Source organism: Sphaeramia orbicularis, chromosome 8 (assembly GCF_902148855.1).
Source record: "Sphaeramia orbicularis chromosome 8, fSphaOr1.1, whole genome shotgun sequence".
NCBI classification, from domain to species: Eukaryota; Metazoa; Chordata; class Actinopteri; order Kurtiformes; family Apogonidae; genus Sphaeramia; species Sphaeramia orbicularis.
The window spans coordinates 37,456,688-37,469,038 of NC_043964.1; the positions used below are offsets into that span (position 1 = coordinate 37,456,688).

The 12,351-nt window shown below is 36.6% G+C and overlaps 1 protein-coding gene across 1 annotated transcript in view; it reads left to right on the forward strand.

Moving 5' to 3' along the window:
- Positions 1–4,978, forward strand: part of cacna1ha (calcium channel, voltage-dependent, T type, alpha 1H subunit a) — a 351,881-nt gene extending 346,903 nt beyond the window's left edge. The window contains exon 37 of the mRNA XM_030141355.1: positions 1,723–4,978. Coding sequence (XP_029997215.1) covers positions 1,723–3,111 — 1,389 coding nt within the window. The 3' untranslated portion in view covers positions 3,112–4,978. The remainder of the gene's footprint in view (positions 1–1,722) is intronic.
- The last annotated feature ends 7,373 nt before the right edge of the window (positions 4,979–12,351 follow it).

Here is a 12,351-nt window from a genome sequence, read left to right on the forward strand (position 1 = left end):
GTGAATAACCTGAACAAATATGAACAACCTAAAATGTTTTAAGAGAAGTAAGCACAATTTTAACAATATTCTGCCTGATATTAAATGTTTTGTGTGTTTGTAGATCCATTGTGATCTGTAAGCTATAATGTACATGTGTAAATGATAAACTGAATTTTTAAAATTACACTTATTTTTTTCAGTTTGTTCATGTTATTCACATTGTTTGAAAGGATAATTTGCAGATGTAAACATTTTTCATTGTTTAATTTTTACTTTTTTCACACTAACACAGAAAAATTTTTGGAGTTGACATTATTTATATATTATTATGTTATTATTTTACTGGTTCGGCCCACTTCAGATCAAATTCAGATCAAAGACGATACACAAACGCTAAATACTAAGTCAGGGGTGTCAAACTCATTTCAGTTCAGGGGCCACATTCAGCTAAATTTGATCTGAAGTGGGCCGAACTAGTGAAATGATAACATAATAATATATAAATAATGTCAACTCCAAACTTTTCTGTGTTTTAGAGTAAAAAAAGTAAAATTACATTATGAAAATGTTTACATCGACAAATAATCCTTTCAAAAGGTGTGAATAACATGAACAAACTGAAAAAATAAGTGTAATTTTAACAATATTATGCCTCAGTTTATCATTTACACATGTACATAATATAATATCATTTACCGATCACAGTGGATCTACAAATACACAAAACTATAAAATTGTACTTACTTCTCTTAAGACATTTCAGGTTGTTCATATTTGTTCAGGTTATTCATATTTTTGCGAAATTATACTTTGTTTTAGTGTAAATACATGAAAATGTTTACATTTACAAAGAGAAAAAATTGGAGTTGTCATTATTTATATGTTATGATAGTATTTTACTGAATCCTACCCACTTGAGATAGAATTGGTCTGAATGTGGAACCTGAACTAAAAAGATTGTTAATATCTTATTTTTGCATTTCACAAATTCATCCCAAGGGTCAGACTAGACCCTTTGGCGGGCTGGATTTGGCCCCCGGGCCACATGTTTGACACCTGTGCTTTAAAGTAATGTTGCTGGTAATACTGAGATACTTGTACTTAAATAATGTTTTAAATGGAGAATCGATTCTCCATTAAAGTATAGATATCTATACTTGTAATGGAGTACTCTCAACATATTGTATTATTACTTTTACTTAAGTTAGATCTGAATGTATTAAACTATAATAACTAACTAAATAACTACAGTAAATCTACTGTTAACACGTTGTCGAATACATGTTATATATGTGTGTGTATATTATATATGTGTGTGTTATAAATATGTGTTTTATATATATATATATGTGTGTGTGTGTGCGTGCGTGTGTGTGTTATATATGTGTGTTATATATATATGTGTTATATATATGTGTGTTATATATATATATATATATATATATATATATATATATATATATATATATACACATATATATAAATATGTGTGTGTGTTATATATGTGTGTGTGTGTTTTATATATATATATATATATATATATATATATATGTGTGTGTGTGTGTGTTATATGTGTGTGTTATATATATGTGTGTGTTTTATATATATATATATGTGCGTGTGTTATATATATGTGTGTGTGTTATATGTATGTGTGTGTTATATATATGTGTGTTATATATATATATGTGTGTGTGTTATATATATGTGTGTTATATATGTGTGTGTTTTCTGTTCCAGGTGGCAGTTAAAGTGGATTCTGTGGAGTCCCAGGGTTGTGAACAACAGAAGAGACCCCACCCCCTCAGTCTGCCTCCCTCTTCCCCTTCTCCACTTTCTCCCCTTTACTCTTCCCCGTCTCCCCTGCCTCCCCCTCCACCCTCCTCCCCCTCCACCCTGTCTTTACCACCTTGCTCCCCCTCCCCGTCTGCCTTTCCACTTCCTCCTCCCTCACCTTCCCTACTGCCTCCTCTGCCCCCCTCCCCTTCTCCTCTCCCCCCTCTGCCGCCATCTCCCGTGCTTCTTCTCCCTCCGCCCCCCTCCCCTCGTCTTCCTTTGAGGCCCCCCAGTCTTCGGAGACATAGACCTCCCTCTGACGCCTCACTCTGCGATCCGGCCGACGAGGAGGTGTGTCATATCACCAGCTCGGCACGCCACAGGTGGAGAGAGGAAGGACAGCCGGAGAGAGAGAGGGGGAAGGCCGGTCGCAGTCACTCCCTCTCCCCTTACACTTCGGCGTACTCTGCCGCAGACCCCTCCTCCGTTGGCCCTCCCGCTCTGCCGCCTTCCACGTCGAGGAGCGCACTCAGTCTGCTCGGGGAAGCGTCGAAGGACCGCGACTTTAGGAAGGGCTTCAGCGCTGAAAACCAGGGCTTCCCGGACAAGCCGTCATCATTGTCCCCCTGTCACCATGACGACCAACGGCGCCACTCCATTGAAGTCTGCCTCCCGCAGGCCGTCCTCCCCGGCGACAAACACTTTTCAGAGCATCGGTCTGAAAAAGGCAGTCAGGGATTCCCTATGAGGGTGCAGTCGGTCGGGGGCGGCCACAGGAAGAAGAAAATGAGCCCTCCTTGTATCTCCATCCACCCGCCCTCAGAAAGGGAACACCTCCACATAGCTTCACCCCCTAAACTGTCCGACTGCAGCATGCTGTTGAGACGCAGGACGCCGTCGTATGACTTGACCCCATACACTCAAGAAGTCCCTGCAGATCCACAGTCAGTGCTCACACCTATCCACGTACCACTGCAGGTACCTTCACCATCTCACACACTGACACCCTCACGGGGGTCTACACCGACGCACACTCAGACCCACACTCCGCCGCAGGTTTCCACGCCGACACACCCGCACATCCCGATCAGCCCCAACATCTTCATCCAACCTCGCGCACCTCTCGTCCCCAACGCCATGCCTTTCTCACAGACGCACTCCCTTTCCCCTTCGGCGAGGCACTCGTCTCTCACGAAGGACTGCATCCCCCTGCCCCAATTTACCTTCGATCAACCACAGTACATGTCCACCGGTCTGTCGGACACTGAAACAGCTACCTGCTCTTCCCCTTTTGACAACAGACTGGGAAGCAGCCCGGGATTCAGTGCAAAGAATCGGAGGACCGCCCAGTGAAGGTGGAGCGTTGCCTTCAGGAGGTGAATTCATGGGTGAAGCTGGAGTAGGGGGGGCCTCGGCTGAGCCCGGCTAAAAGGGGAACGGGAGCGAGACGTTTTACTGGCAGAGGGATTTTTGTTGTTTTGTTTTATTTTCATGAAGAGACACTGACTATTCTTTTCAGAGACGCTGGTACGGTCCAGGCCTAGAATAACAGACAGTGGATCCATTTTGCTAAACCCGGACATGAAGGCTGTTCCGGTAACAGTACCCACTGTACACGGTGTGTTTGGGACTAATACTGATAACACACCAGAACTAAAGCCACCTAAACTCCGTAGCCAAAGTTTTTTTGACACACTGTCCCCACCCACGTGAGCCAATCAGGAAGCAGCGTCTGGCTGATGACCTCTAACCTTCACGGGGAGCGGTTTGTGAAATGCGAGCGTGGGGGGAATTGTGGGATATGCAACTTCAGGTTTTCTACAGAAGTTCTGCTTGCCCCTCCTCTGCTCCTCGATCACATTGATCGGAGCAGAAGTGTGTATGTGTGAGTGTGCGTGTGTGTGAGCGTGTGTGTGTGTGTTTTCTTGTGTGCGAGTATCCGTCACATCTTGTCGTCATGGAAGTTGGCCATGCCATTCATACACCTGCAAAGACAGAGAGGGGGAGCAGGGCAGACCTGTAGTGTATGTTTATCTGTGTATCTGTGCAGTGTAAATAAAAAGAAAATACTGTATTTGGTGAGATTAAAAATAGCTCTATCCATATGCACATATTTTTATAGAGATCTAAAATGTTTTTGCACACAGATTTGAATTTCGAGTTGCTTGTTTATCCTCTGTTGTCCTTATGTGAATGTATGTTTCTTTTCAAAGCTGAGAGTGAAGCGAGGGTTTGACCGAACCTCCTCTCAACAGGCTCATCCGGAGTTGAGGAGCGGGATTTTATTTTTCTATTTTGAAAAAGATAAAGAAGAGAAGCAGGAGTGTGATGTATTTCCGTAGCTTTGTGTCAGATTTCTATGTATCTGGTGTCTCAATCGGTCTGGAGAAGCGGGCTCAGTGATGTGAGTCAAATTATAATAAGATGTTTAGTGAGACTGGTGGAAAAAGCAGTCTCAGCAAACGAAAATGTAACGTGATTATTATTATTATTATTATTATTTTAAAATCAAAATACATTTTAAATAAAGCGGAGATATTAACAACTTGCAGGCAACTTAATATCTCTAAATAGCTGTTGGAAAATACGCAGGTACACTATGAATGTACTGTACCTGTACAGACGATACTGAACATGTCTGTGTTTGGGTAAACGTACGAGGGCCATCACTGAGCCTTGTCTTCTCCAGCTGTTTTCAAGCTGGATCAGCTTCGACACCACTCAGTGTTTCTGTACATCTAAAGACAACCAAACTAACTTACTAAATATGTGTAGCCAGAGTGCAATAATAATCTATACTTGTGGAAAATATAGTTACATCAACACACATTTAACAACCACACTCTTGTGTTTCGTACATGCTGTAGAGCTACTATATATGATATAAACCCATTTTATATGACGGTTGAGAGTATCGCTATCTCTAGTGTTCATGCTACTATAGGTACTTGCCCCTGTGCGTGGCTGCAGCGGCATGGGTGTGGCTGGCGACAGTGTTAGGTACTGTAGATTTCTCTAAAAAGCTCAGGCCCACCTGTTGATGGTGTTACTGTAAACTGAACAGTGACATGCATCTCTGCTGAGGACTCAATAAGCCATTCATCATTCCTCATTTTCTTCTCCCCCCTTTTCCAGTAATTCACCTTAAATTTATTAGATCAGCATGAAAAACAAAAGTAAAAAAAATAAATAAATAAAAAAAAACAAACATTCGCTACCTTACATATTCATTATAAATTAACTTATCAGATGAAATCATATAATCCCTTTGTGTGAATGACAAGCGTTTTCCTTCCAATGACTGAATGTTTTCTTACCAAGCCATACCTGTATTCTGACACAGCACAATATGTATTTTCATATATTTGTGCACCGTCTGGTTTGGCCCCAGGTGCACAGAAGGCATGCTTGTAAGCTCCTTGGTACAGATTTCCCTTCTCAAAAGGCAGCTGGCTGGGACGGCGTCTTTATCTTTCCGATCACAACACGTTAACAGTGCACAAGTCCTCAGTAATCTGAGTGCAAACCAAAGTGCTTTGATGCTGTTCCATAATCACCGCAGGCTCAGTTTTTCACAATCCTGAAGTGCAGGTTTATGGAAAAAGGAGAATGGAGCGTTTTCAGATGTGTAAAAGAAAAAGAATCTATACTATAGTGAACATATTTATATGAATACGAATTTAAAGATAACAGATATAACTTTTAGTTTTATTCACACATATGCAGTTGATATTTAAAGTGTCTCATTTGGGCTTAAATTACAGTTAGTAAGATTTTCAGCTTGGAAAGTCGTGCTTGGGAATATTTTAACCCATAAAGACCCAAACAGCCACTGGGCACCACAAGCAAAATGTTTAATACCGTCTCATCCACTAATCCTATCAATATATGTAAATAATTGGTGTAAAATACAGTTTGTCGTCTTTTCATGGTCATCAGATATGACCCATTTGGATGTTCAGAGGCTCCATAGTTACCATGGAAACACTGTCATCATCTACATTGATTCACCAGTAAAACCCTTGGAGTTTGATCAATGACAGTGGATTGTTTTTACTTTCAATTACTGCTATCTTTGCTGAAAAAGTCCTTTTTTCTTCAGTTTTCTCTGTTTCTGATTTAATAAGCCTCAACTTTAATCTGAGCTTTAATGAACATCTACATAATTATTAAATGTAACACAGGAAAATAAATGATTTTCAATGAAAAAAAAATGCAAAACACAGGATAATAGTATAATAAACCCTAGTTTGACAAATATTTTATATTTAGTTATTGATATCTTTGCTGAAAAAGTCCTTTTTTCTTCAGTTTTCTCTGTTTCTGATTTAATAAGCCTCAACTTTAATCTGAGCTTTAATGAACATCTACATAATTATTAAATGTAACACAGGAAAATAAATGATTTTCAATGAAAAAAAATGCAAAACACAGGATAATAGTATAATAAACCCTAGTTTGACAAATATTTTATATTTAGTTATTGATATCTTTGCTGAAAAAGTCCTTTTTTCTTCAGTTTTCTCTGTTTTTGATATAATAACCCTCAACTTTAATCTGATCTTTTATGAACACCTACATAATCAATAAATGAAACAGGAAAATAACTGATTTTCACTAAAAAAAAAAAAAAAAAAAGCAAAATACAGAGGATAATATAATAAATCCATGTATTTTGACAAATGACAGTGGATGGAGACACTTATTTTATATTCAGCTATTGATATCTGTGCTGAAAAAGTCACTTATTCTTCTCTGTTTTGATAGGGAGGTGCCCTATTGTCAGAAAAGGGCTAGGGTTAGATTTAAGAACTAATTCCAAATTACTTTTCTGACCGTTTTGATATAGTAAGTTTTGGATTTACTCTGAGTTTTTATGAATATCTACATGATGTGTGAATTAAATACAGAAAAAATATTCAATCCAATCCAACTTTATTTTTAAAGCACTTTAAAACAACCACAGTGGACCAAAGTGCTGTACAGAAAAATAAATAAAAACCAAAATAACAGAGTAAAATACAAGAATAGATTAAAAGACATTGAACAACTGTAAAAAAAAAAAAAAAAAAAAAAAATAGAAATACGGAAGAATAGGTAAAACCTAAATAAAAGAATAAAATACAAGAATAGATTAAAACATAAACAGCTGTACAATTAAAAACAACAACAAATAAGAACAATAAACCAATACCAAATAAAACAACTGAATAAAAATAATACATTCAAACATCTCGTGGTTTAAAGTGAAAAATACAAAATAAAGAAGATAATATAATAAATGGTGATAAATCACTTAAGAAAGATTAAATAGAGAGAAAATTTCAGTTGGGAACTTTCACAAACGTGGCGCTGGGTGTTTATGGGTTAAAGGTTTGTTGTGGAGTATTTTTATACAAAGAAATTCAAGTTTATGCATGTGTAAGAAAGATTTGTATTTGTAACACAGAAACGTACGTGTGAAAGTGTTAAAGTACAACTTAACACCTGGATCTGATTGGACAATACAAAATAATTTCATATTTAAACTGTCCAGTCAGAGAATAAGACGGTTCAGACATACTCGTGTTTACTTCAAGGCCTAGGAAGTGAAGTAGGATTTTATAAACGCAAAGTTTTTTAAACTGTGCAACTAGGGATGTAACGATTACCGGTATAACGACAAACCGCGGTAAAATTGCCAATGGTTAGTATTATCGTTTAAATTCTAATTATCACAATAACCGTGTTTAATTACCGAACTTTTCCGGAGAAAACACCTGTGTAAAGATCTGCTTTTATGTCAGATATTTGAGTATAGTTTTAATTTATTACAATTTTAATTTTATATACCTAATATTTGGAACCAATGTTCACTTTTAGAGTCTTTGAAAAGGTTTGTTAAACATCTTTGTGTTATTTATGTACACATTTTTCAAATCAAATTTTACATAATTTTTTTTTGTTTTCTGGCCTTTTATGTTGATATAGTAGGTTAAAGTGGAAAAAAAAAAAATAGGCAGATGGTATAAATGAAGTTGTGCTGGAAAAAAAAGATACCAAACATGGGTATAGTAAACATTTGTTTATATAGTATATAAAGGCAAAATCAAAAGTACTTAAAAAAAAAATAGGCTCAGATTCCTAAAGGTTAATATTTGAATGTTTCTGCCAAGAGAAAGTGCATTGTGCCTATTATTTTGTCATTTTTTTCAAAATACAACTTGGTTAAATTATTTCAGTGTGTGTATAAGTACGTTTTGAACATTTTGAGCACAATTTCAACAATACCGCGATAATAATGATAACCGTGATATGAAATGTTCATGTCGTTACATCCCTACGTGCAACTCTTCTACACATACACAAGCCTGGATTTCTTCTTCCATTTTATCTTACATGTACCCTACGAACTATTTGTTAGCATGACTCGACAAGCTCAAAACTTTTTGACTGTAATTTGAGCGTTAAAAGACAATATATAATGCGAGGAGCGAAAAATGAAAAGTATCCAGATTATCATCGATTATCATTTGATTGCATTCACTTTTTACGCTGTCATGAGCTCTTCCTCTCCTAAGCAGTATGCATGTAGAGGGCACATAATAGGGGAAAAAAATTTAACAAAAAAAAAAAAAAAGAGTGCGTCGATCTGATTTTTGTGACACTTTTTGCGACATCTTTCAGTCAGCCACGTTCAGCTGAATTCAGTCACTGTAAGTTCTAATACAGGGGTGTCAAACTCATTTTAGTTCAGGGGCCGCATTCAGCTAAATTTGATCTGAAGTGGGCCGAACCAGTAAAATAATAACATCATAATACATAAATAATGTCAACTCCAAAATTTTCTGTATATTTTATAGTGAAAAAAATAAAATTAAACAATGAAAATGTTTACATCTATAAACTATCCTTTCAAACAATGTGAATAACATGAACAAACTGAAAAAATAAGTGTCATTTTAACAATATTATGCCTCAGTTTATCATTTCCACATGTTCATTATAACTTACAGATCACAGCGGGTCTAGAAATACACAAAACATTTAATAACAGGCAGAATCTTGTTAAAATTGTACTTACTTCTCTTAAAACATTTCAGGTTATTCACATTTTTTGCAAAATTATACTTTGTTTTAGTGTAAATACATGAAAATATTTATATTTACAAAAGAAAAATTTGGAGCTGTGAGTATTTATAGATTACACTGGTCAACAACAAATTTATTGTTTACGTTTTTTGAGCTGATTTAGGATAATTTTGGTGTGCTGAATCCAAAAATCACATTAATTTTGCTCAATCAGGTCAACTTTCTGAACTATGCTACATATTGGCTTTTTAACATTTTTGCTTACATTTATGGGCATTTTCACATCATATGATACAAAATTCTTTCATATTTCTTGCAATAAACAAGTTGTGAAGATTTTACTTTTGCCAATTTATGATTAATGGTTTTTTTTTAACCCTTTCATGCACGAATTATGATAACCTTAGTCAAGATTTTTTTCTTCAGTGTTTAGCCATGAAAAAAACAATGCGATCGAGTTTTTGTTTTCTATGGAGTTACAAAAATATCCATGCATTTAATTTTTGAAGTAAAGAAACGTGTTTAAAATCCAATATCAGAAAGTGATATGAAAACAATGAAATAAAAACATTTTTAATTCTGCTAATCTGATGTCTTCTCACATTTTAACATATTCTAATGCTAGTAATTACTCACTTCATGGAGATAATATGCAAAAAAAAAACCTTCTTGTCTAACAAATAACAATTGATTTACACTCAAACATGTTACTACAGATCAGGTTTATGAAGAACAATAAAGTTACAGTAATGATCTGAATTACAGTGTATGGGATGGTGCATAAACGTCCACTGTGTTGGCTGATATGGAACTAAAACAACAAAACCCATTAATACACAAGAGAACAGCTGGAGAAGAACTGTCCACTGGAGTGGACAGTGCATGAAAGGGTTAATATTACAGGTGAATGAAAGGGCTTCGACTAGAAGATCTTGCAAAAATAAGCCTGACATATTCTGCTACATCTGCGGTGAATACATCATTGTACCTAACAGGAATCAAGTCACAAGTTTCATAAAGTGTACTGACCAATCTTATTTTGGTATTAAACTTGGTGACCGAGATAATTTTGCACAATGACGATTTAATGTTCAATTTACATGTACTTACCTTTATCAATATCTAATATTCAATTTACGAGAATTAAAGTTTGTAACACTTAATAAATACATCCTGTTAGAAAATGATTTTTTTTTCTCTTAAAACCTATTTTGGGTGAGAACTATATAAAAAAAGTCACAAAAATGTAATGAATTTTGTGAGAAGATCAAATTTTTCAAAATGAAATTTGCAAAAAAACCCTGACCTGATTGAGAAAAACAGATGTCATTTTTGGATTTAGCGGTGCAAAATGGTTCTAATTCAGTTGAAAAAACCTAGACAACTTGCAAAAAACATTTTTTCGTAACCCAGTGTTATTATGATCGTATTTTAGTGGTCTGACCAACTTGAGATTGAATTGGTCTAAATGTGGAACCGGAACTAAAATGATCGTTAATATCTTAGTGTAAATTTTGCATTTCACAACTTCATCCCAAGGGCCAGACTGGACCCTTTAGCGGGCCGGATTTAGCCCCCGGGCCGCAAGTTTGACACCTGTGTTCTAATGGAAGCAAAGCAGAGCAACTGAAAGGGCTTCTGGGTAATGTTGTTCCACACTGACTACGTTGCTGCTCCTGATAGCACTATCCTTTCAGTTCTGCTCATACACAAGCACATCTGCTGTTGGATTCTGAGGGGGTTTTTCCTGTTCCTCCTGAACATGGCACAGTTGTTCATACCCCCAGTTTTCAGCTCCCTTTTATACAGTACGTGCTTTAACACATCGTGCAACTGCTTTGTCTTGTTTTCATGTCCTCTTCCTGCACAGATTGTAAGTAATGGGAGCATTTAAGTAGTCAGAGAAAAAAAAAACAAAAAAAACAAAACAAAAAAAAAAAAAAAAACAGCCTCTGTCTTAATATGATTTGAGTTAGCGCAGACAACCCCCGATCTACTGCATATCGCCATATTAATCAACACAGTTGGGTAGAGTGACTGCATAATTGTTCTTACGATTTACAGATCTTTGGATCTCATTATTTAAATCCTGTTTTTGAGGAAACAGTTTTGACTATTGCATGTTCTGATTTAAAAAAAATATATATAAATAAATAAAAAAGATTTGGGAAAGATTCATCTGGATGTTTTAGAGATTTTGATATTTGCATTTTCAGATGTTTCCATTTGTAGACTGACTACCTGATTGCACTGGGCTCTGATTAATTAGTATGTGTTAAAATACTGATTAAACGACCCTCTTCTTTATTGTCCAATGCAATACTGGGTGGTTCTTTACTGTATGAGGACAAAGAGCCTCTTTATACAGTTTTGTAAGCAGACATGGAAACCTAGTTGGTTCTGTTTTCTTTTGAACCGACACTATTTAATGTTGAAGTGAACCTTTTTTTTTTTCACTCTGACTTTTCCTCCTGATATTCTAAACATGGTAGAACTCTGGTGATGGTGAAACTAATTAAGTGATGTATATTTTCTGTAGGAGTAGCCTATGCCCTCGTGCTCTGTACCGGACAGAGGAGGATAGTAATAAGTTGGTGACATTGAGTGGGTCGCGTTCCTGACACGACACCGCGATCCAGAAAGTTCAAACTGTGACAGAACTTGACTTTGATGAATCATAAGCCTTGTGTTTTCTTTCTTTCTTTAATTCTTTTTTTTTTTTTTTTTTTTTATATAACCCTTTGGTGATTGGCCCAAATACCCCCACCCCCAAATTCCCACCCCCCCAAGCCTTATAAGGAGGGTAGGAGGTGTATTCTGTCTGTCGCAGGAGAGCCAATGTGTCTGCAATAATAGGCCCTCCATTATTCCCCATAACAGAGGGAGGAGGGAGGGGGCGGGGGGAGGGGGAGGCGTTTAAAGGCTCGACACACAGTGGGACTCTCTACATTGTATTGTTGCTGATTATTGTGTAATGACCAACCGTTGTCCTGAAGGATGTTTCCCTGTCAATTAAAAGATACAAGATTTTTTTTATTCCTGACATGTGTTGTTGTCTGCTCTGTTTCTTGTGTTATTTTTTTTATTTTTGTTTGTGGCGTAAGAATTCATCTCTACACTCGACACTACAACTAATAAATCACCAAGGGCAGTTGTCAACAATATTTACAATCCAAATGTTAGCGTGTTCTTTTGTTCGAAGCTCCAAGAATAAGTTCGGATTCGTCTCATTTTTATAAATTTTAATTTTGACTTGATCTGACCACAAACAAAGTACAATCCACACACCAAGCCGGAAAATGGATCTAGACATTCCAGCGCACATGACTTTTATAATCCTTGTGAACTGATCTTCAAACTATGGGCTAAGTGGGTTGGGTCACAAAAATAGGCTGGTGTTACCTGACTCTAAAGTTAAACAGATGTTTAACCCTATACTGACAGTGTGTTTACATCTTATCTGCTGTGGTTTATGATCCTATGTGGGCATGTGTATTTAAAAGTGTGCCTAAGGTAAAACCT